The 26,872-nt window shown below is 37.6% G+C and overlaps 1 protein-coding gene across 1 annotated transcript in view; it reads left to right on the top strand.

Moving 5' to 3' along the window:
• The first annotated feature begins 670 nt into the window (after positions 1-670).
• SYT10 (synaptotagmin 10) overlaps positions 671-26,872 on the top strand; it is a 70,884-nt gene continuing 44,682 nt past the window's right edge. The window contains 2 exon segments of the mRNA XM_006086739.3: positions 671-821; positions 18,489-18,846. Coding sequence (XP_006086801.1) covers positions 671-821; positions 18,489-18,846 — 509 coding nt within the window.

The raw sequence follows: 26,872 nt of genomic DNA on the forward strand, positions 1-26,872 counted from the left end.
ACACAGGAGGACATGCCTGTAGGAAAGTTGAAAGGACTGGAGGATTGGGGGGGCGGGGTCTGAGCCTGGGGAAAGTACAGAGAAAACGGAGATCTCCCCGCGCCGCTGCGCACCCACCTGTGCACCCCCGGGCTCAGCAGGGAGGCCCAGCTCCAGCCCGGACCGCCCCCTCGGGCGCCCACCCCGCCCCAGCCGAGTGCGCCAGGGGCGCCGTGCGCTCCCCCTGGAGTCGTCCGGACCCGCCCGGAGCTGCGATTGGACGCGCCATCCTCAGGCACCCGCCAGGAACACAAAAGCGCTGGGGAGGGGAGTGGAGGGGGGCATTCTTGGGAGTCCGGGGCTTTAGCTTCATTCCGTCTCCCCATCTCCTCCGCACTCCATGCCCCGGCTCTCTAGGCAGCTCGCCTCGGCTTGCTCTCAGCGGCCGGGAGTCGGCGCACCCCTCGCTGCAGCCGCCTCGCGTGGGCTCCCGCCCAGCCTCTCCGCCTGCTCCCGCGCCCTCCGCTCCCGCCATGGGGCCAACTTGCGGCTCCTAAGAGTTGCCGCCTCTCAGCCGCGCGCGCTCCGGTCCAAGTCCCCGCGGGCGGGCTATGGCTTAGGACGCCAGAGGGGCCAGCCGAGAGGTCAAGGCCAGGGGAGGGCAGCCAACTGAGGCAAAAGAAGCCGCACGATGAGTTTCCACAAGGAGGACGGAGGTAGCAGCCTGTGCCAGAAGGCGCTGCACATCGTCAGGCAGCTGTGTTTCGCGGGCCAGATGGCTGGGGAGAAGTGCTCGGGCTTCTCCTCCCCTGACCGAGGCAGCCAGGGCGGAGGCAGCACAGGTAACCGGGGAGGGGAGGGCCCCGCTCGCGTCCTCGCGCTCCCCTCGGGGCTCCCAGTTTCGTGCCTCCCGCGCCGCGCTGGCGGCAGCTTTAGGGCGCAGCGCCTTCCTACCTTGCTCCTTCCTCCTACTCGGCAGCTGGCTACTTGGACTGTGGGCTTTTCCTGTGTTGTCTCCCCATCTCCACCCGCCTGGCTCCTTCCACTTCTCCGGTCCGCTCCTGGACCGCCGTCTGGCTCCCCGGCTTCTGCGCCCCTTCGCCGCGCACTCCCACGCCCCGCGCCTCCCTCCGGGAGCGGAGCGGCTGGCGCGGGCTGCGGCGCAGGGACCGCTCGCGTGGGGGACTCGGGCTGCCGGACCTGGCCCCGTGGCGCGGGCGTGGGGAAGGGGCCTGGCGTCCGTGCTTGGAGGCAGAGATTTGCCTTGCACCAGGGGCTGCCTTGGCCTCGGAAGGCAGAGAGGATCTTGGAAAGGGTAACTCGAAGCTGCAACCTGTTGAGCACTTGATAGTTTCCAAAGCCCTTTCATATATATATGATTTTCCAGGGCTTCATGTCAACGTTGGCAAAGCAGCAGGGATTATTGATCGCCCATCAGGACACATACAGAGTGAGTGCAAGAGAGGGAAAAAGGTTGTAAATCCTTTCCTCGCACACGCTCTCATACACACCCCAACATACAGGCATCTTCCTACCCCTTTAGGAAACTTGGAAATAAATGGGGTGGGATGAAGGAGGACATTGGCCATCAGAGGTCTGGAGATGGGAAGAATTCACAGGTGGCAGACTTCTCTCAAGAGGGAGGGACGGAGGGAGGGACCTTCTCAGAACCTCTGTTTTGGTCACGCTTTGGGGCAAGGGTCTTAACCACCTGCGCAATGATGGGGTCAGCCTGTTGTGCTTTTCAAGTGGGAGAGATGGACTCCGGGTTTGTGGTTCGCGTGTTATCCAGGGTCCCCCGAGAGAGTCACTTGTTGCTTTGGGAGATAAACACTGGCTATGGGATTTGGGGCATAGCGCTGAAAGGTTTCCATCCCTCCTGGAGGGTCTTGTTTCTTCCCCTTTGCTTCCCTGTCCCTTTAGCCTCCCAGGGGGGCTTTGTGCATTGCAGGTAGCCAGGGCAACAAGTAAGAGCTGGACCTCTAAGCTCTAGGAGGAGCGCGACTGCAGGGGGCCTTGCTTGCTGGGAAGGAGGCCAGAAGGATGCACACCCCACCCCCACCCCCACCACCACCAAAACAGAGGGAGAGGGGATGCCGGTGGGAATAGATTTGGTTTACCTTTTGCCTACCGTGATTTAAATGGAATATCTGCGGGGTTTTGAATTCTCTGATCACAGTTAAGAGAAACCTAGAGAGGCTTCCGTGTGCACTTCGCAGAACCTGAGGAGATGTTGCTCCTTGGACCCCGGAGCAGCATGATCCATTATTGCTGCTGCCCACGTGCTGGAAACTTAGACCTTTTATGAATCCATAGTAAACACAACAGAAGTCTTTTCCATTTGTTCAGTAGGTGTTAAATTCCTAGGAATGTATGAAACTCAACTGTTAGAGGAAAGCGACTGGGTGAACATCACATATATGCGTGTCATTTGTATGGTTGCTAAGCATGGGGAACGTGTGACTATAACGTTCTCTGTGGTGATACTGGATAAGCTCTTCTGAAATGTCTTTAGGGATTCACATGCTAACGATTAGACTCAGAAAAGGGTGTACAGTGGAAGAAATGACCCGTCTAAAGACCCGTTTTGGGGAAGGTCATTTAACAGTTGATGCTGTGCAGAAAAATACTACTTTCTTCCCTTCCTTCCCCCTTTGTGATCATTCACCAAGTAGTGTTTTCCTGGGTCTCGGACTGGCTGATAATGTGGAAAATTTGTGAGGGCTGGAAACCAAATGGTTCTAGCTTCTAAAACTTTGTAAATGCATAGCTCCCTTAGCCTAAGGTAAAACACAGTGCTGTATATGAATTGAAGAAGGGGTTCTGAGCTTAGTCCAAGCACTACAAGAAGTAGTTGTCATCCTAATGCCTTTGGACTCTCCCTTGGGAACAAAAAGGGGAGGTTAGTCTAAAACAAATACATGGACATTTTTCCCCTTACCGGAAAATATATGCTATTCAAGTGTGGTATTTAATTTGACATATGAATATATATTGAGTGGCTGTCACTAAAGAAGACACTCTACTAGGATGTGTATGAGATACAAAGATGCACCAGATTTCATTACACTTTCCATTTGTAAATCTAGGCAACAGAAGTAAAATGTTTTAATTGGCAAATAAACTCCTAATATCAAGAGGTATCTATAAGTGAATTCTAGGATTATTTACCAAATCTTTAATTGTATTAATCCACTTAGCCTCACGTGTTTTAAAGTGGATTTTCTTATAACTTATGCACCTGTGCCCTTTATCATAGGTCCCCAAATAACACTTTCAGTAGGTGATCCTTCTACTCACTGTTCACCTAATTAGAAGCACAGTACTACTGGTAGGAGGACGTTGACATTGAATGGTACAGTGGTTATTTACTTTGAATGTTAAGCAGCACTGCCCAGATGGTGTCAGTTACTCTAAGGTTGCAGTGACAATTGCAGGCATCCAGATTGTGTGTATTTTTAGATGCCTTCACATGGGGTGGAGGGAGAGAAATTGAGGTAATCCCAATTAAACTCAATCTGCATTAAAGAAGTCATGAATTACATATTTAAATAAGACATTATCCTACTGGCTTTTAAAATGCCAATAAAGAGCAAGTTTCACCATCCCTTTCACTGTAACAACAGTAGCAGTGATTGATACTGAGGGTCTACCAATTAAGTTGACCGATTCCATATTTTAGTAAAATTTGTAAAGACTTAGACTTCCTGCAGCTGCCAACACTAGTTAATTCACTCTTTTGGAATAGTTTGTTAAAGACATCACTGATGTCAACATCACTAGTACACTAGAAAGTTCATTATGTGTGATTTTTAGAAAATCAGATTTTCACAGTCTTTTTACCACTGATTTTCCCCTCCCCTTAAAGAGATATGTTTGCCTTAGCTGGTTTGGCTCAGTGGATAGAGCGTTGGCCTGTGGACTGAAGGGTCCTGAGTTAGATTTCAGCCAAGGACACATGCCCAGGTTGCAGGTTCCACCCCCAGTAGGGGGCGTGCAGGAGGCAGCCAATCAATGATTCTCTCTCATCATTGATGTTTCTATCTCTCTCTCCCTTGCCCTTCCTCTCTGAAATCAATACATATCTATAATAATAAAAGTGCAATATGCTAATTAGACCGGACGGCCGAACAGTGGAATGACTGTCCAGATAACCTTCTGGACGACCTTCCAGACCACCTTCTGGACAAAGCTGGGGCTGTGAGGGAAGCCCGGGTCCTGGGTGCCAGAGGGAAACCAGTGCCGGCAGAAGGGGGAAGGAAGGCCTGCTCTTGCACAAATTTTGTGCATCAGGCCTCTAGTATATATATAAAAAAGATATGTCACCCACTAAATCATCATAATGCACAATATGATTTAATACTAAAACACTTAGGAAAAAATACAAAACAATATATTGGACTCAAATATTATTTTTTAGATATACTGTGACTAAATAGATGTAATATTTTCTGAGCTGGATTTGGGTTCATTTCCAGTCAGTCTTTATTACTGCTCCATGTCCAAATGCTTTTAAAGTTTTAGAAAACTAGGTTGTTTGCAAGGCAGACCTTATAAATTATAGCTAACCAAACCCACTTAAACGTAGTCATATCACAATTGTATAGATCTGGCTTAATATAAATAGTTGAAATAAACATTTAATACATCAATGATTTAATTTTGCATTTTTTCACTTTTAATTTGAAACTAAAATTTTAAAATAAAAGTTTAGATGTAGTGCTGAGTAGGCAAATGGCAAAGAATTTCATTGAAGTTAATTATTAAGAAAAGAGATGGCTACGTGAAATTTTAAAAGTTACATCATGATTTTCCTTTGTGATTAAGGAATTTAAATTTTAACAAAAGAGTTTAAAATGAGTAAGGGGACTTCATAAGTTTTTCTCTACAGACATAAAGCAATGATTACTCAGTTAATTTATTTATAATTTTTATATCATTAAACTACTGAGTTTTACACATTCTAATCAGTGTATAAAGAATTACAATTTAGAAACAGTGGAAATTTTTCCTTGTGACTTGTAGATTTGGAAAAAAGCAAGTAAACCACAATGAATTCAGAAGTATGGACCATTTGAAGAAGATGTATAAGAGGATTTTGTCCTTCCTCTCCATTGTCACTCCACTGATGAATGACCTGGTTCTACTATTTCTGGTCTCATTTTTGCTTGCTCATCAATACATGTTGTGCTTTATCTAATTTTCTCTAAAGATAAATGGACAACTCCCTTCAAAGGCTAAACAGGTCCCAGCAAGCATCTAATTTTCTTAATTCTAAAACATCAATATTTTTGCAGTATTAGCAGGATATTTTCTCTTGAAACAAATTAAGATCCGTAAGTTCTCTTTATTTAAGCAGTAAGTCTCTGACATCTGATTCTTACAAGATTGATTTTATGTACAAAGTATATAGCTACCCATTTTATTCAAATCACATTTTCTTTAAAGCCTAATCATTATTGTAATTTTGTTTCGTGGCAAAAAATAATGTTATTTTGGGGGTATATCTGCATTCATTTGTTGAATAAAACTCTGGCAGAAAACAAACATCATAAATATTTAATAAAATTTCCAATGCCAATTAAAATGATCTATTCTTGGAAATGTAATTGTGTTCTTCCTGATTTACATTTTAATCTACTAATGATGTGCGCATTAAGTCAATAGAATATAACTCTTTGAGGGCAATTGTTTGTTTACTGTTTTGTCCTTAGTGCCTAGAAAAATCCGTGGCTCCTAATAGAATCTCAATGAATGAAAGAATGAATAGTTGAATCAATGAACTTGTTCTCTAGAAGCCTCAACTTTCTTATTTATAAAATTATGGGTGGTATTTAATAATCTCCAAATCACTTTTATAAAGAAATTGTATATAGTATGTTTGTGCCTCCAATTTCTAATGCAGTATCCTATGTAGATAAGCATTAAAATATTTACTTTCTGGAATAACAGGAATTAAAGTACTTGAGGTATTTAGAAGCTAAAATGTAATGAGCAACATCCTCATGAAAAAGCAATGGACACCGTCACTATATTTGTGTTGTATAATAAATGTATGAGTTTATTGAAGTTCTACTAAAGTGTATATGTCTGTTTAATATATCCATGTATAGTAGTAAAAGGAAAGCATGTTTCCTTAAGTAGAAATGAGCCTGAAAATAATATATCATTATTCAAACTGCTGTTAGTCATTCCAGTTAGAACTAGAAAACATTGTTTTGCAGTTGTGAAAACTAATGCAAGAAAAGTTGGCAATTTCCCCACAAATCACAACTAGTTAATGATGGAACTAGGAACCCAGGGCTCCTAAGATCCTAGGTTCAACAAAAAGTAGGAATAAGAAGAGATCCTAGGGGCATTCATGGTGCTAAAGAGCACTGGAACAAATGTTTGCAAAGATAGACTCTTAACTATTACTATACTGTTGGCTGTAATTAGTGGTATACCATAAGGTATCAATAAGATTTCTTAGTGTACAGTTATGACCCAAACCCTAAACTTTTTTATTAGATTTGCTGTCATCCAAATATAAGATACAATGTTCATTTTTTACTTGAATATATGCATGCATATGCACTTAAGTATAACAACTGTTTACTCATTTCTTCCAAATTTAATTGTTTTATTTCAACAGTAAAATCTTGTAAAAGGTTTTAGTGTGTTTCAATACACAACTTTGAACTGATATAAACATAACTCCTTTTATATGTTCATAAAAAATCCCATATAATGAAAGCAGATATTAAATTACCAGTTAATTTTTTTAAAATTTTTTAAAATATATTTTTATTGATTTCAGAGAGGAAGAGAGAGGGAGAGAGAGAGATAGAAACATCAATGATGTGAGAGAATTATTGATTGGCTGCCTCTTGCACGCCCCCACTGAGGATTAAGCCCACAACCTGGGCATGTGCCCTTGATTGGAATGGAACCTGGGACCCTTCAGTCCATAAGCCAATGCTCTATCTGCTAAGCCAAACCGGCTAAGGCGTTTTTAATTAGAAAAACAATACATTAAAATTGCATTGGTTTATTTTCCCACCATATTTTAGCTAAGTAATTAACAGCTCATATTATTATTAAAATTCAGTATTATGAACATTGAAGACAGAATATTACAAAAGAGCTGAGAGTTATCTATTTAAAGATTCCAAAGTATGATTGGTATGAATGTGTCAAAGAAAACTAGACCTCCTGATAGGGAGTCTTATTAAAGATCAATAAATTATTTTACTTTATCTAATTTGTACAATACCAATTTGTTCTGTTGGTGGAATACACAGCACTGGCCAAGTTTAGAAACAAAATCCCTAACTGAAGAGATAGCTGCTTGTTATTATCTCATACATTAGTTTTTCTTTTCCTCATAACATTAAATATCCTAAGTGGCCACTGAAGCTGTGAGAGCTTACATTAACATGACTTATGTAGACTATTAGAAAACAAAACACCACATATAATTGGAATTGTGCTGTGTTGGCCTCAGAGCTAAAAAAGTAGAATCATCTTGGGGTGGTTGGGACGGGATGGGGAGGCGACTGATATTAATAACTATTTATTTCATTCAGGTACATCCTGAAGTGTGTTATAATCTACTGTCTAACATTTCATCATTAAATAGAGAACAATTACAGTCAATTTTTTAAATCTTGTAAATGTCAGTTTGTTCATAGGGCAGGATTATTTTAAATGAACAGCAAGGACTATTGTATTCTCTTCAGCCTTCATTATCCCCATAGTTCTGTTTCAGAAGTCATAGATTTAAGGAATAATTGATATAACAATATTAAAAAGCTTACTATCATTCCTAATATGTTTCTGTATGAGTTGTTAATGTATACACAAAGTGGTTTTAGTCTTGTACTTTTATTCAACAACTATTTATTGTGCACTTACTATGTGAAAGCCATTGTTCCAGATAGTAAAATGTACTGATACCATTAATTGAATGCTGTGCATAGTTGTACACGTTAATTTAAATATGTAATTAATATACAATCACGGGTTATAAATCATTTACTCAGAAATGAGCATATATAAAGACTTTTGTTATAAATTTGGATATTTGAATACCATATTGGGATGTCATATTATCTTAGAGCAGTGGTTCTCAACCTTCCTAATGCCGAGACCCTTTAATACAGTTCCTCATGTTGTGGTGATCCACAACCATAAAATTATTTTCGTTGCTACTTCATAACTGTAATTTCGCTACTGTTATGAATGGTAATGTAAATATCTGATATGCAGGATGTATTTTCATTGTTACAAATTGAACATAATTAAAGCATAGTGATTAATCACAAAAAACAATATGTAATTATATATGTGTTTTCCAATGATCTTAGGTGACCCCTGTGAAAGGGTCGTTCGATCCCCAAAGGGTCGCGACCCACAGGTTGGCGACCCACAGGTTGGCAACCCACAGGTTGAGAACCGCTGTTTTAGAGCCTAATCTAATTTTTATTGAATCTAAGATGTTATTGATTATGAGATGCACCATTATTTTTACATGGTACCAGAAAAATAAAACAATCAAATGGGTTAAAGTAACTTTAAAGTTCTGAGTCTAATCTTTCTGAATGCTTTTTTGATTCAGAAAGATGCCTTTGTTAATCCACTCATTATTAGACTGTATGCCATCAAGAGTGCTGTCAAGAAAGTTATTGATGCTTTTTCTTAAAATAATTTACAAAAACACAAAGGCTATTTTTGTTGTGCTCCTAAGCTAGCTGTACAGTTATGTGGATTGTAGGCAATGTTGCCAAACTCAGCTGACACACACTATTTTCCCACCTAATATCAACGAAAGTTTGGCTTAAAGGGTCAAAGATATGCTTCACTGTTCTCTCCAATGTTTTCTTCCCAGCCAGTGATATTCATTCAGTGGCCTTCAGTAATGATGCTTTTCCTGTGGTGTATACATAGAGAAAGCTATGGCACCATTACTTCCTGGCTATTAGTGATTGTAACAAGCGATGGATACTGATATTCACTCTGATTTCAGGAAGAGAAAATATTTAAAAATATTGATTTTATAATCAAATCTATAATAATAAAAGCGTAATATGCTAATTAGACTGGTCTGAATGACCTTCCAGACAACCTTCTGGATGACCTTCTGATGAAGCCGGAGCTGCGAAGGCTGAGGCAGCTGCTGCGGATGCGAGTGCCGAGCCCCTTGCACAAATTTCGTGCATCGGGCATCTAGTATGATATAAAGTTTTTTTTAATCATTTACTGAAATTCAAAACAAAGGCAAAAGTCAATACTATTCAAGTGGAAACTGTAAGTGGCATTGCTGCAAGGTTAAGTACATTGAATGATTACGTATTGAATTTGTAGATGAGGAAGAGACTGCGAATTGTTTCCCAATATTCACTTTCCCCTTCCGTTTCATGGGTTGGAATCCTTTCTTTTTAAGTGGCATATGGCAGAATTAAATTTAAAAAAAAAAACTTAAAAAGGACAACTTTTCTCAGCCTTGCTTGTAGTTTGTGCAGCCATATGACTAAGTTCTGTTCCTTGGAATGTTAGCAGCAGTGATGTGCACTTCTTCCAGACTGTGCCCTTAAAATGAAAGGACAGTCACTCATCATCCCTTGTCCCTTGTTATTCTTCCTCCACTCAGCTGCTGGAATGTGGACATGGTGTCTTGCCATCTTGGACTTTAAGGAAAAGGCAAAACCCTTTGCATAGCAAAGCAAAAATGCAGAAGAAACCAGGATTCCAGACACCTTGAAGCTAATGTACTGCCCTGGCCTGCTTAGGCCAGGACAGTTAGTTACCTGAGCGAGAAACTTCTGTCTTGTTTAAACCACTATTAATTTTGTCCCTTGTTATAGAAATCAGAAGTATGCCCTATTACAATAGTATTACCATAAGTAATTCCAAATTTTCATCTTAGCAGCAGCTTGCCTCAACTTCCCTGAGCCACCTCACTTCAGCTTTTTTGAACAGGAGTTTTACTTTAAGTTTTATTCCCCCTCTTTCTTGACAGAATGATGCCATAAATGTGGTCTGTGGTCAGGCAACAATGGGAAACCACCATAAAAATCAAAAGGCTAGGAATATCCCTGAACTAAATTAGAATTTGATTAATTATGAGAAATACATTTTTGTACATTTTGAAAATGTACTAGCATTTAAAAATTTGGAAACATATGATACAGAAAGTGCAGATAAGAGTATCAACTAAAGCAGTGGTAATTGGGAATTCAGAGCATGCCAGTTGGTCTATGCTTTTCTGTGCTATAATAGCCATCTGCATGGGGAGTAGGTAATTAGAGTTAACAGTTTTCACAATCCATAGTGAATAGGACCATGTAGATGTTATGATCTGGTTAAACAGAGTTTAGTAAAGGTTTCTGAGAAATTGGCATTTTTAGGCTTACTCTGTTTTCTCAGTTTTTCAGAACTGTGTCACTTTATTTCAAGATACCAAGATGTGATAACAGAGTATGATTCCTACAGAAAAAAAAAATGAGTCAGAGATATACAGTCAGACAGAAAGTGGTAGAGCAATGGTTATATATGTGTATGTAAGCAAACCAGAATTTGAGCAATTTTAAATTTAATTATCTTAGAGCCTACTCTAATTTTTTTTTAAATTTCATTAACTCTTAGTCTTACCAAGATATAATAGGATGAATGTTATATAGTGGATTCTTTTTAATTATACAAAGACATTAAAAATTTTAGCCAGCAAGTCCTGCTCATCAAGTTGGCCCACTGCAATGAGCAACTTCATAGTCCATATGGAAAAAGCAAGCCATTCATACTTATCACCCCGGACTCCCTGGTGGCACCTTTTCTCTTCTCCACCTTATCTCTTTTCTTTATGATCATGCCCAAACCCTTGCTATTATGCTGAAAAAATACTATCTTAGAATTATAAATTCAGGTACCTCCGCCTACCTCCGCCTACAACCAAAAGCTCCTATGATTTCATCTTTCTCATGTAGAAACTTCAAAACGTTCACCTTTCTACTTCTCTGTGAATTCCCTATCAATAAAATATGGCATCACACTTATGAGGCATCCTTCATCATTGCAATCACTTTCTCCTTTGAGGTTCATCACAGTCTCCTGGATAGGGAGGGACCTCATTCGTGGACAAATTCATCTGTCTCTCTATCCCTACACCAAAGCAACTGAATAATTAGGTGATTTTAAAACCAGGCAGACTAGTATCACTCTATTAGTATAAAATTAAAAAGAAGCTTCAATTTTGACCAAAAATCCTATTTTTTTCTATTGAGTTTTCTTTTGTTCTCTATGTTTCTATTTCGAACTTTCCCACTCTACTTAAATATTCCAAACGATTCCCAAATAACTGGCAGTTAACCCTAACTTCCACTTGGGAGAGAAAATACAAACAAGAATTTTCTTGACTTCCTACCAAAGACATACAAACTTACCTCATTCCAGAACCACCCTCCTTTGCTTACGAAGGAAGAAGTGATCCAATCATTTTACCTTTGAGTCAGGCCCCATCCATTTTCATGTGTTATGGGACTTCATTATTAATTATTCACTCTGCTTAACTTTCTATCTCTGTCTACTCGTTCCTTCCCATAAGTTTTAAAACATACTTAAGTATTACACATCCTACTAAAAGTACCTTCATCAACGCCACATTCTACTCTAGTTGTTGCTCTAACTCTCCTCTTTTCCTAAATCTGGTTTCCTGAAGGGATTATCTACTCATAGAATTCACATCCTCGCTCCATTAACCTTTGTTTCATTAGTCTCATTGAACCACATTAATCTAGTTAACACAACCTTTGTTTCACTAGCATCATTGAATTCATTAAACACCTAGTTGTTAAATTTAATGGTTACTTAACCCTCAAATTCTCCTCCAAACTTATGAAAACACATTGATCTGATTCTTTTTATACCTTACTCTTTACCAACCTTTATTCATGCAGGCTTTTTGTTCCTTAAAGTTGTATTTCTTAAATATTGGTGTAACCAGGATTTTGTGGAGGAGTTTATCTTCTCTTTCTTGGATTCAGATTCCACTATTTAAGTAAGTCCTTCAATTTTATCTTGAGTTGCAGTTTGCTCAGAATTTCTACTGGCATGACCACAGGTACTGGAAACTCAGTAAGGCCAAAGCTGAAGTCATGGTCTTCCTTACATCATCATCCTGTTTGTCTCCTAAAGTGTTGCATTCTTGTCCTTCAGTCCACACTCTTTCACTACAGCTTTGACTTCCCAATTATCTCCGGAATCTGATCTTTTCCCCCATTTGAGAAACCCTCATTTGGAGCCGCGATAATCTTTTATGTGGATGACTATTGTAATTCTGTTACCTAGTTTCTCCTCTTCTACTCTGGCTTGCACTCTTCTCCTTAGCCAGAGCATTATTTCTGAAATGTATACCAGACCATTTCAGTAATTGACTTAAAAATGTTACTAGGGCTACTTGTTTTTCACTGCACTAAATCCAAAGTCATAATATTCTTTATGTCATGGTTAACTGTTGAATCACAATCACAAAAGAGTCATTAAAACATTTTGATGACTTTATAAATCCTCCCATAATCTTTTGATAGGTTATTTTTTATTTTGTTGAACAGATTTTGTTTAAAAAATCATGTCATAAAGATCTAAGTATTAAACAGATTTTTAAAATATTTTTAATGATTTGTCATAATTGCAAGCAATGTAAAATTATATAAAATGCAAGCAGCTTATTTTTATAGTCTGTTTTATTTTTCAAAATAAAATTGTATTTAATCTACCTTCTTTCACTTGTTGCTATTGAGGGGAAATACCTTTTCCCCTTGCATTGTATTTCTGGATAGAAGGAGATCCAAGATGGGAATATTTATGGGACCTTATCCCACTCCCATCTCTGAGATATGACTTAGCTGTTACTCTTCCTTTGAGGTGTATGCTCAGGAAACAAATATTCTCTGCTCCTCCATGTAGTGAATTTTACAGGATTGAGTCCTGATGGGGAACACCTATCGTTGTCTAGCCAGGCCTGTGCCTGTATGGGTAAGTTTAATTAATTTAAGGTGATATATTAGCAAGTCCACTTTCTAATAGACCTAAGGTGATATTCCCAAGTATTTTAATTGCTACCAGCTTGAATACTGTGTCTGTCCCCCAGCTGTGCTCTGCACAAATAAGTAGGAAAATAGAATGTTATTTATTAGCTTCCTAAACATTAACATTTACTTAGAAATATTGGTCTCCATTATTAAAAATTCACTCTTCAGTACCAGATATCATCATAAGATGAGTCTCTCCTCTCCTTTCTAAATTGTGACCCACCATTCAATTTATACCCAGTCCATGTCTTTGCTTCTTTTCTCCTCAGTACTTACTCTTGGTTTAAAAAAAAGATAATTGATAATAATAGCAACCCATTTTCATATATATTATGTGAATTACTTAAATATTTTATATACATTTTCTTATTTAAATCTCACAACATTTCTATGAAATAAATATTCCTACTTTACTGAGGTGCTTAAAACCTAAGCAGCTTGCCCCAAATCACGCAATGGTGGAGCTGACATTTGAATCCATGTCTAAATTGTTCCACAGTACAAGCTGTTATACTGTCTTCCTAGTAGAAGGGTTTCTGCATATTCCCTCCAAATCAGTCAACTTTAGGTCAGTAGCCACCTTGAACTCCACAGACATTTTATTGTCTTTTTAAACAACTCCCAAAATATATACTCAGTAGCTCCGTAAACATTTTTGACTTTGTGATATATACCAGACACTAGAAATAAAAAAGTGAATAAATTTGGATTTTGTTCTGAAGGATAGGGGAGTGAGTGTATTGGTAGTATGGGAACATTTAGAAAAGCAAAATAAATACAGATCCATAATCCCTTATCCACAATTTGAAACCTCAAATCCTGAAAACTGAACATTATTTCGTAAATTATGACAATTTGGTATTAACACCTCATCTGAATTGGCATTAACTACTTACAGTCTTCAATCATCCCACTCAGTGTTAACTAATTCATGTAGTTCATTATAGATATATTAATATGTTTAATTACTAGATGTTATCCTGGATAATGTGTACCATATTACCTTTGTAATATCCAAAAGAAAATAATAATAATTTTGAAACATATGTTCTAAGAGTGTGGGTTAAAGATTTATAGGCCAATCAATTATTATAATACTAGTGTCAGCGTGGTGGGTGTGCTTTAAAAGCCTGTAGGAATAGGAGAAGCAGAGAGAGCTTCAGGCAAGAGGCATTATTGTATCTCATTATTGAAGAATGAATAGAAATTTTCCAGGCAGCCAAATAGGAGAAAATATAGTGGAGCTACATGAAACAGCCTGAACAAATTCATGAGAGAGTAATGGTGTAGTCAGAGTAAGAAGTATAGGTAGGAGAGTGGCAGAAGAATGAAGCTGGGTCAATAGCCAGGAGTCAAATCACAAAGATGCTATGGAATGCCATGCGAATTTTGGCTAAGGGGTGACCTTGAAGGATGTTAGGCTAAGAGAGCTGAGACAGTGAGTATATAACTCAGTTGCCAGGACATAACTTGGTTTTTCTTCATGCTACCCTGGAATTATTGATAGCACAGCCTTTCACTTTCAAAAGTGACTTGTTTGAAATGTTTTATGGCTCCCCCAAACGATAAAACTAGATATTGATTTTAGAAAGAAAATTGTCAGCAATAGGCAAGATGGAACTGGAGTCAGAGATTTCCACAGGGCTTTTCTCTAAGATGAGAACAAACTTATGAATGCCAAAGCTCATCACTAAGGAACAAGGGCATAAAAGAATTTCATAAAATCCTTGTGGGTGGAGTAATAAAAGATCTCTAATGTCTGACCCCCATTAGTAAGAAAGGAGGAGTGTTCCATTATCGACTGAAAACTACTCCCCTCCCTTTCCCTACCTCACATTGTCCCACAGTTTTCTTGTATCTTGGCATTTGGCTCTAACTGGGTAGAAGTTAGCCTGTTGGAGAAGTTAATTGGGTTAAAATATTCATAAAATACAATGTAAATGGAGCTGTAAATACATGAAGATTAGGAAGCCATAACTATCATATTTATTCTTCCATTTTAAAACCACAGTTAATATTCAGAAAGCACATTCATTTTATACTTTTTGTCTTTCCCACAAGTATGGTGCTGATGAAAATCAAAAGTAAAAATAAAGTGAAGTACAAAATATAAAATATGATCACATATTCCTCACCAAGGGAACATAAATGGGAAATATATTCAATTATTGATAATCAACTGGAAAGTAAGGAAAATATTAATGTCTCTGTATCACAACATATCAAATTAATTTTTATCCTTATAATTAAGTAGCAGTAAAAACTTGGAATTATTTTAATTTCTGGATGGATTTTCATTAGCTACAAATTGGGAGTTTAAACAGAACCATTGATCTTACTAATCAGGAAAATGTAAATTAAAACAAGGTATCATTTCTCCCGTCAGATCAGTGAAAATTAAAGTACAACAATATTTCTCTGAGATTATAGGAACGGACAAACTCATATGATGTTTTTGTTACAGCCACTCTGGGGTCACAATTTGGAAATATCTAGTAAAACTAAATATGTGCATAACCTGTGACTCTACAATTCTATTTCTAGATATTAACCTTAGAGAAACATCCCCAAATATGCACATGGAAGAGGGTACAAAGATACTAATTATAGCTGTGTTGTAATAGCTGGGCATAAACTAAATATCCATTATGATGAAATATTATGGAGTGCTATGTGACATGAACTTAGACCGCAAGTGTTGCTGAATAAAAAAAATAAAGCAAATTGGAGAGTAATATGGAGTAAACCATTTATGTAAAAAGTAAATATGGAGTAAACCATTTATGTAAAGAATATATTAAACAATTCTGTGTCTTTATGTTTTTCAAGAGGTATTTTTGTTTATTAGTGCTTGGCCTGGACAGATACACACCCAACTGAGATAAGGGGTTGCTTCTGGGGAGGAAAAGAACGCCTGGATTTACAGTGCCAGTTAAAGGAAATTAGGTTTGTTCTATATTCATTTGCTAAGGTTGCCAAAACAAAGTTCCACAGACTGAGTGGCTGAGATAAAAGTGTCAGGAAGGGTTGATTTCTTCTGAGGTCTCTCGTCTTTGCTTGCAGAGGACCACTTTCTCCCTTTGTCTTCACATGGTCATCCCTCTGTGAGTGTCTTTGTCCCAATCTCCTCTTCTTAGAAAGACACCAGTCATATTGGATTAGGGTCCATCCATATGACCTTATTTTGCCTTAATCACTAATTTAAAGGCCCTATCTCCAAATGCAGCCACATTCTGAGGAACTGGGGGTTAGGACTTCAACATAAGAATTTGGATGGGGTAGAGCAGGGGTCCTCAAACTTTTTAAACAGGGGGCCAGTTCACTGTCCCTCAGACCGTTGGAGGGCCGGACTATAGTTTAAAAAAAACTATGAACAAATTCCTATGCACACTGCACATATCTTATTTTGAAGTAAAAAAACAAAACTTCAAAAAAAAAGGCCCTACTAACTGCAAAATAAAAAAAATAGACCTCCTAACTTCAAAAAAAAAATAAATCCTAACTTGTTCTTACCTCGGTCCTCAGGCAGCAGCAGGCTCTGCACAGGCAAGCTTGTGACTCGTCTGATCACACCGGAGACTGAGAGGAGGAGTCAAGAGACAGAGAGAAGGAGGGGAGTCTGAGAGTGGAGCACACATTCCACACATGCGCACTGAGAGCCCCAGGACAAGTGGGCTGCTAAGCAGGACAAGCAGCGGTGGCAGCAGAAACACCCAGCGGGCCGGATAAATGTTTTCAGCGGGCCTCATGTGGCCCGCGGGCCGCAGTTTGAGGACCCCTGGGGTAGAGGAACAGACATAATTCAGCCTATTACATACTCATAACGTTTTTATTTAAAACAAATGAAAGAAATTGGATTCATATTTGACACGAAGGCTAAACTAAATTTGTGAGATAAATTGCAAAGTTATTTGAATCTAGAACAATTTTCCTTCATAGGAAATCTATTTGGTCTTCAGAACTTGAAGAACACTAGAACACCAGATTGCTAGCATTGATTACCTAGGAATATGAAAATGGAAGCAGGTAGGGAGATATTTCCTTTTTTAAAATAGACTTTAGTTTTTAGAATGGTTTTATATGTACAGAAAAAATTGTAAAGATAATACAAATTTTCTTTTATTATGATTTTATGTTAGAGTAGTACATTTATTGCAATTAATGAACCAGTATTGGAACATTGTTAACTGAAGTGTATACTTTATTCAAATTTCCTTAGTGTTTACCTAATATCCTTTTTTATTCCAGGATTCCATCTAGGATATCACATTGCACTTAGTTGTCATGTCTCCTTAGTCTCCTCTTGGCTATGACAGTTTCTCAGACTTTATTTATTTTATTTTTGATGACCTTGACAATTTTGAAGAGTACTAGTCAGGTATTTTGTAGAACGCTCTACTACTGCAATTTGTCTTATGTTTTTCTCATAATTGGACTCAGGCTACAGGTTTAAGGCAGGAAGACCACAGAGGTAAAGTGTCATTTCCATCATGTCATATGAAGTGTACATGCTATCGATATGATTTATCACTCTTGATGTTCAACTTGACCACCTGGGTGAGGTTTCTCCACTGTAAAGTTACGCCTTTTTTACCACTTTCCATACTGTATTCTTTGGCAGGAAGTTACTCTGTGCAATCCACACTTGAGTAAGGGCATGTGCTCCACCTTCCTGAAGGCAAAATATCTACATAAATTGTTTGTAATTCTTCTTCATAAGAGATGTGTCACTTCTCTTCCATTTATTTAGTCAATCTTATTAATGTTTTTATTATGTTTCTTTGAATCATTTTACATAATAAGTATGTATTAATTTGTAAATATTTTTCAATAAGAATATTGTAAAGGGACTTAGATAACAAATCCTAAACTAGTTTTGGACTTTGGAAATTAGGAGCATGCAAGGTTATCAAACTATAGAGTTTGAAAATACAGCTAATAGTGCACACATTCTCTATTAGTAATATGTTATTCTCATTTACACTATATAAAGTGGTTTATACAAATATTTAATGTTATTTCCTGCTCAGAGAGAGAGAAGGTTGAATAAAAGATGAAGGAAAGAGAAGCTTTTTCTGCTTATGCAGTTTCTGAGTTTCTTAAGCTTCATGTCTTCATGGCAGGTTGCAAGTAGCCAACCTTCATTTTGCAAACTCTTGCACCCCTTATCATGTCCTTGGAAATAATATGCATCTATCATGCTTTTTTGGTATACAACCAAAACTTTCCCTGGGATGGAATGTTTCAAACATCTCCTTTGAGAATTTTCTGACATAATTACTAATTTCTTCTCCCTACCAAGATGACTTAAAATTAAATTTTTGAAATTCTAAATGAGGAAGCTGTTACTAGTAGTTATAATATAAAATCACCTCGCCACTTCTGCTCTTTTATGTACGTATCAATGAACTAATATTTCTTCACATTGTAATTTCTCCCCAGATATTTCGGTCAGCTTGTTAGCAGTCGTCGTCACCTTCTGTGGCCTGGCCCTGTTGGTGGTCTCTCTTTTTGTCTTCTGGAAGTTGTGCTGGCCTTGCTGGAAGAGCAAACCCGTGACCAGCAACACCAATGCTCTTCCGCAGGCCCCTGAGAGTGCTCCTGACGAAGTGCTTGAGACTGAAGAGAAGAAAGAGCTTAAAGAAAATGGAAAGCCAGCACTGAAAGCTATTGAGCCTGCAATAAAAATCAGCCACACTTCCCCCGATATCCCAGCAGAAGTTCAAACTGCTTTAAAAGAACATTTAATTAAGCATGCACGTGTACAAAGACAAATTACTGAGCCTGCATCTTCAACCCGGTAAGGGAAGTTGAAACATTTAAAACTCTGTGTGTGTGTGTGTCTGTGTGTCTGTGTGTGTGTGTGTGTGTGTGTGTGTTGTGTGAGTGTTGTGTGATTTCAGAAGAGAGAAAAACAGTGGGAAAGGAGAAAAAAGATAAACAGAAGAAATGTGAAATACATATGAAACATAATTGAATAGAGGGAATGGGTAGGACAGATGATTATTATTTACTTTTTCCCTTGAAATATTATTAGTTGATAATTACTGCTTATAATCTTTCAATTTAGTTGAATTCAACCAATAAATATCAAGAAAACAGACATGGTATGAAATCATCTAGAAGTTCACAATCAAAGCCTAGGAACAGAGGTTGATGTTTAGTCTACAGTTGTTTAGCACGACACCATAAACGTGGAGTTGCTGGAAATATTCATTGCTTCTTTGAATTTGCATAGAGCATACTCTTACACTGGACAGAGTATGGTAAGTTCCACAAGAGCTCTGTTGAATATCAGGAACAGACATGAAAGGAACAAAGAGAGAGACATTTTACCTCCGCCTGGAAAAAAATCATTTAAAATTTGCTTGAATGAAAATAAGTTGTTATAGTGTATTTTAGATTGTGTTAACTATAATGGAAAAAGAGAGTCTTATGAGGAGTCATTTTTTTCTACTAAGTGTGAGTGGTCTTCAATCCTTAAAATGAACAACATACTAGTAGCAGTTTTTCTTTATTTCCCAGAAGTAGTAACTAATTTTAACCTAGTGCGGGGTAATAAATGGTACTGCAGGTAAATTGCTAACTGACTTTCTGATCTTACCTATCAAGTTGACAAACTGGGCATGGGTCATGTTTGCTACTAGAATTGAAAGAATATATTCAATATATCTTTTATGAAGTAAAAAAAGAATTATATTTATCAATAAATCCTCTTCTTTCTGAAATAAACTCCAAAGGTATAAGTGAAAATAATTATTGTTTGGGGGGATAAGGAATTTTGAGATAAAGAGGATATAAAGGAGTATCTTTTCAATTTTGGACTTTTCTATTTAAATTTTATAACCAAGATATGCCTCATATTTAGTTATTATTTTGACAAGTTTTCCTGAGTGGTGGCACTTAAGGTTATGTTTAAAAATTTTTTATGATTTTTATGTAACATGACCCAATATATGTTTATTTAAATTCATCTATTATGGATATTTATAAAATAATTATCCCATGTGCCACTTTTTAAAATATCTATAGGAAAAGCTGCTTTAAAATTATCTCATGTAGTTACTTGGTAATCACTACTATCATTGCTGCACACTGTGGCCAAATATTATATGTAATAAAGTATGAAGACACTCAGGAATTTCAGTTAAAAAATTCAATTAAATTACAAACATTTAAAAAATATTAACAACAGCCATGAATATATATTGCCTTATTAGCATTCAGAATTATTCAACTCTTTTAGTCAAGAAGTGTACCCTCCATAAGGACACTCAGTTCATGAAGAAAAATTGAGGTAAGCTATGAAAATTGCTTGTTTTTCTCTGCCCAAAAGCTTTTTGGAAACCTCAGAAAAAATACTATCTTCAAGGTATTATCTCTTGAATATAAAGAGTTGGCTTATCTTTTTATTCCTAGCTAGGGGAGAATGAAAGAATATGTACTGAGAACACGTGTGAAGACTTGGTCTTGGCTACAGAATTAGTTTCTAGAAACAATATATAATAGGGGTGAAGACACATCATTCTAGACCTGGTTTTCTCAGTAATTATGTGCAATTGAATAAATCAGAAAACACTGTTTCTTTGAATCTTAGAAAACATAAAATTGGATTGTACACATCTCATATTTTCTAAAAGAAAAAGTGAAATAGAGATTCATAGTTTTTCTAGAACTTTAATATTTCACCAGCCTTTTTGAATTTTCTTGTTTATGTGAGTGGCGGGTAAAGAAAGAAAAAAATATTAATTTTTTGCTTGCAATTTAGTCACTTTGCCAGGCAACCTTCCTACAAATCCTCCGCCAACCTGCATGAAGTAAGTGTTGTTAATTATCCCCATTACTTGTGAGTTAACTGAAGCCTAGAGAGATTTCAAAATTTGCCCAAAGTCATGCAGCTGGCGAAGAGTTGGAGTTTAAATTTATCTAGATGAAATACATTTTAAGCAATAAAGCCAAGCAGATACAGTTTTTTGCAAAGATATTGGTTATAAGTCTGCTGAGGACAGATATTTTGGAGGTTAGAGAATGAGAGTATCATTCTACTCAGAAATAAGGAATTATATATGGTTATTATGAATGACTAGAGTCATGATTTTAATGTTTGGCCTTGGGATGAATTCCATGCAGAAAATTTGATTATATCAGTTCTCAAAAATCCCAATCTACATTAATTACTTTATCATGCTAGAAATTACCTTTATATGGAGAGGAAGAGGAAGTTGCTGAGTTCATTATACAGTCCACTTAGACACAGAGATCAGTGGTACATTATTATAAATCAGATTATTCTGCTCAAATGCTAACTTTTCACTGAGAAGTAGCAAAATCAAACCATATACACACAAAAAAAATGAATTTAACTTTAATGCTTGGTTTTCTCACCTTATTAAGATATCCCAGCTACTCTTCTATATCTGGCTCAGGCAATAGAGGACAAACATCATACTCTTTCAAGTTTTAATTGTCTCTATACTTAACATTCTGAGTTGTTCAGAAGTTAACAGCATTGCTGGAAACTGCCACATTTTTCCAATTTCTCATCTCCCTGCTCAAATACCTGGACACTGGCCCCATCAGCCTGCTAGGCAACCAAACAACCCAGTGGACTTTCATGTGATAACTTCATTACACATTCTTCTAGCATCCATCTTGATTGACTGTTTTTTTTTCATCCAATAGGCTTATTCTGTACATACTTATTTCTGGGAATAGATAGTGTATTCTGCACACTCTTCTACTCTGCTAACTCTAGGGAGCTGGGAAAAAATAGGCTACCTAATGCAGAGATAAGATACTTAATACCAACTTCAATATAAGGAATTACAAGTGCAAACTGTATAGTGAAGAATGCAAAATTCAGATAATAGGAAAATCATTGCCAGCTGAGGCATGGAGGGGTGCCAGCCAGTAAGCTGAGGCTAAAGGAAACTAGGAATTTACATAAATGGCAATTGGGAGGGGTTGTGCATCCCACATGAAAACATTTTATGTGAAAAGACATAGAACAAGAAATCTCTCTAAGAAAACAGCAGGTAAATCATCTTAATCCGAATATAGGGGAATAATAGAAAATAAAATCAGCTGGAATTGAAGTGTGAGGAGAACTCATAGTCAATACATTCAAAGTCTGTCCTGTCAAAAATATTTGCAGAAGACTCCCTTGAGTAAAGAGCTGTGTTTTAGGAAAATAAATTTGGCAAAAGTCCATAGGACAGACTAGAGAAGAAGACATCTACTAGTATTTTGTATCTAATACAGTATTTAAAGCATAATAAAAATCAGGAAGTAGCAAGCAACAACAAAAAGACAGAAACCTGAGAAAAGTCATAAAGGGAGAATGTAAGATCCCTTATAAAAAATAAATTAAGTGTCATGTTAGTCTTTTCAAGTTTAGTCCAAACATTTTAAAAGCCTGACATTCAAACTATTACAATCTGATGATACCAAACTACCATTATAGCATTTTAGGTACTTCCACACACATAGCACTATACTGCTCTCTGAGGCAGAGAATCGGCCAAATTCTTTTCTGTATTGCTCTGGACACCTTGACAAAGCACTATGGGAACTCAGGGTAAATAAGCTTGGGCAAAAGTAGGTTTACAGTTGTTTGCATGGAAAATAATATAGTAATTAATAAATAACAAAACAAGAGTAAACTTATATTTTGCATACTTACAACTGTAAACCTACTTTTGCCCCACCCTGTATTTGTTGAATAAAAAATATCAACAACAAATGAATGCAATGACTTCATCTTATCTTTTCTAATAGATATTTCATGGTTGCCAATGAGGAGGGTCCCTGGTGTTTTGTTTTGTTTTTTTTATCATCCTCCAATAGACCTTAACTCTGCCTCTGTGCTTTTTGCACTTGCTGTTTCCTTGGTCTGGGATGATGACCTCCTTTTTGTTTTCCGTAAGATCTTTAAAGATAATGTGTCTGAGAGTCTATTTTTTCTGCCCAATCATAAGCTATTATCCTGTATTATTTAAAGTCATAGTTACAATGTAGCAATTAATGCTTATTGTCTTAATATTGAACTACTGCTGTTCTGCCAAACTACATCCTAAATTCTCAGAGAACAAGGCTGTGAAACCTGATTTCCATCGCTTTGTAGGTACATAATAAACATCAAGTGAATGCTTTTGATTGACATCTCTCCACTTCACTTTCTCCTTTAAAAGCAGCATCGGGCGGTGATATAAACTGTGCTCATATTAAAAAGAGGTTAATAGTGGTATACTCTCAGGCATGAGTATGAGGACCAATTTCCTGGGCATTCATTAGTGGTGTAAAGGTGAAGTGAATAAAAAGTGGCAAAATAATTTGTTGAGGATGATGGATAACATAGGTTAGCCACTATTAGAAAGGATTCTAAGTACCTACTGAAAATAATTAGGAAACTTAATGGCAGACCCAATGAACAAAAGCAGAAAAATGTACATGGGAAGATATCATTGACTCATATGTGCTGATGGATTTATAATTAGTTTTGGTTGCTTAGAAAAGTAAGTCTTAAAATCATCAGACACAATGTCAGAAAGAACACTCAATGTATACTCTTAAACTCTTAAACAAGAGGTGAAGAATTATGTAAAATATGTAAAACTGGATTGCATAGTATTTTTAAGATATTTTTTAAATTAAATTTCTCTCTAAAGATAGCCAAAATTGCAGTTATCCATTCCAGGACACTGTAAGGACTGGAAAGCAACATGTAACACCAAGGGAGAGTTTAAAAGGTATATAGTTGCCCTGGCCAGTGTAGCGCAGTTGGTTGGGTGTCGTCCTATGTACCAAAAGGTTGCTGGTTTGATTCCTGGTTAGGGTACATGCCTGGTTGTGTAAGGCAACCGATGCATGTTCTGCTCTCCCATGGATGTTTCTCCCTCTCCCTTCCTCTCTCTCTAAAAAGGAATTAAAAATACTTTTTTAAAAAAGTTTATAGTTAACTAGGATATCAAGAAGCAGGACTTGTCCACAACAATGGGAGAAATTGAGATCTAGCCTCTTGAAATAGAATTGCATGAATCATGCTGTACAAGTGCTTGAAGTTGTTAAATAACCCCCTTTATGAGACACTAAAGGCCTGGTGCACGAAATTCGTACACTCGGGGGTGGAGGGATGTCCCTTAGCCCGGCCTGAGCCCTCTCGCAGTCCAGGAGCCCTTGGGGGATGTCCGACTGATGTCATCCATGGGGAGTGGGCCTAAGTCATCAGTTGGACATCCTTAGTGCTGCCACAGAGGTGGGAGAGGCTCCTGCCACTGCCGCTGCGCTCTCCAGCCATGAGCCTGGCTTCTGCTGAGCGGAGCTCCCCTGTGGGAGCGCACTGACCACCAGGGGGCAGCTCCTGTGTTGAGCATCTGCTCCCTGGTGGTCAGTACATGTCATAGTGACCATTTGGTAGATTTGCATATGAGGGTTTTATTATATAGAATATGCATTTGGTGTACCCATTAACTTCTTTTCTGAAATGGGATGGCTCTTTGAATCAATCAAGGTCAGGTATAAAACCTTACAAAATAGATTCAAACTTGGAGAGTTTGTTTTTCTGGCACTGATAAATATCATCTCTTTAAAAGCACTGATTTTAAATTGATTGGGCCCTCTTTCTTCACAGTACAAACAATGTTTGGGGGGTTGATTCTATTAGTCACAGAAAAGTTAATTAAATTATTTTGATACAAATTTCAAATGGCATTTCCTTAGTTCCAGCATATATTATTCCGAAATTAATAAAAACATGAATCCTCCTAACTCCCCCATTATAAAGAACACAATCAAGTAAAAGGATTTTAGAATGGAATGTTAATCTGAAACAGGGAATTTTAGTACTCTATTTTGTAGTATGCTCAAATGAAATGTGGAATATAGAAGAGGTGTCACCCAGGGTGGTAGGTGAACTCAGTGGGAAGACTAAGATATTTTCCTCCTCCAAAACCTAGCTGTGCTCACCAGGAAGTAGGCTCCTGATAACTAGCAGACACACTGAGCTAGAAATGTAAAGCTAGAATACATAGTTTAGATCAAAAGACCCTCTAAGAACTAGTTATACTAAATAAAATGTTCTTAGATTTATTATTTTGACCAGAGGTTTGTCTATATTATTACAGAGGGTTTTTTTATGTTTAAGGCTTCATTTTGTATTGCTTCTTTTTAGTAATATTAAATATGTTCTCAGAACTTTATTTGTAGATTGAAAACTACCAAGATATATTTCCCAACCTAATTCATAGCTTCATGGCATTTCTGTAAATATATATTAGAGCAAAAGCAATTGTTTATCACCTGTTATGATTTTTATACTTTTTTTTAACATGGAGAAAGGTCAGGGGGGAAGTGTTTTCAGAATAACCTTTGTTTGAACCTTTATTTTTATTAATTGCTATTAATTTATAAATTGCTGGTAAATTATTTGAACAGAATAAAAATAGATTACTTAAATGAATTTTAATTATTATATTGCGTAATTGAGAAGAAAATAGTTTTCCCTCTAAATAACTTTTGTTGTTATTGGATTGTTTATGAGATGACTAAATTTTTTTGGGGAAAAAAATTCAATTAATTTATTAATTCAGTGATATTTATTAAACACTTGTTATGTTCCAGGCATTTTTCTAAACATTTGATATATATTAGGGAACAAAATGGCCAAAAATTCCTACCCACATTCTTGTGAAAAAGAACCACACAACATAACTAAGTAAATTACATGATGTATTAGAAGGTAATAAGTTCTATAGAAAATAATAGTGCAAAATAAAGAGATTGGTGGGTCTAAATGGGAGAGGGGGCTGCATTGTAATTTCAAATATGATAGTCAGTATAGACTATCATATTTGAAATGCTGAGATGTTTCGGCAAAAACTTGAAGAGGTGGGAGGGTGGGCATGAGAGTGCCTGGGGAGAGCTCTCCATGCAAAGGCCCTGAAGCTAGAACTTGCCACTTGTGTTCCAACTGCAGCCAGGAGGCCAGTGGCTATAGCAGAGAGAGCAAGACGAAGAATGCTGGGAGAAAAATCAGAGCGGTAACAGGAGCTGAAACATTTGAGCTAAAACATTTTTGGCTTTTACTCTGAGTAAAATGAGAAGCCACTAAAGGGTTTTTATTCAAAGCGGTGGCATGATCTGACTTATGCTTTGAAAAGATAACTCTGTTGTTTTGAGAATGAACATTGATAGAATGTTCAGAGGCACAAGGATAGAAATAGAAAGGTCATTAAGGAGGCGATATAATCCAGACCACAGGTGATGGTGAGACCAGGAAGGTGGTATTAATGATGGTGAGAACTGGCTAGATTCAAGATCTATTTTGAAGGTAGAACAAACAGAATATCTTTTTTTAAATATAATTTTATCGATCTCAGAGAGGAAAGGAGAGGGAGAGAGATAGAAACATCATAATGAGAATCATTGATCAGCTGCCTTCCTAACGCCCTTAACCCACCCCACCACACACACACACACACACATACACACACACTGGGGACTAAGCCTGCAACCCTGGCATGTGCCCTGACTGGGAATCGAACCATGACCTCCTGGTTCATAGGTCCACACTCAACCACTGAGCCACTCCAGCTGGACTAAACAGAATACCTTGACAGATGAGCTGTGGCATATGAGTAAAAAGAGGGGAGTCAAAGAAGATGCCAAGGCCCTAGCCTGAGCACCTGGAAAGATCAAGTTGAAATAGACAAGACTGTAGATGGGGTGAGTTTGAGAGGCAAGAACGGGAGATCTATTTATGCTGAGTTTCAGAATTCTATTAGAAATCAAAGTGGAGAAGTTGAGTAGGCAACTGGATAATAACTTGA

Source organism: Myotis lucifugus, unplaced genomic scaffold (genome assembly GCF_000147115.1).
Source record: "Myotis lucifugus unplaced genomic scaffold, Myoluc2.0 scaffold_30, whole genome shotgun sequence".
NCBI classification, from domain to species: Eukaryota; Metazoa; Chordata; class Mammalia; order Chiroptera; family Vespertilionidae; genus Myotis; species Myotis lucifugus.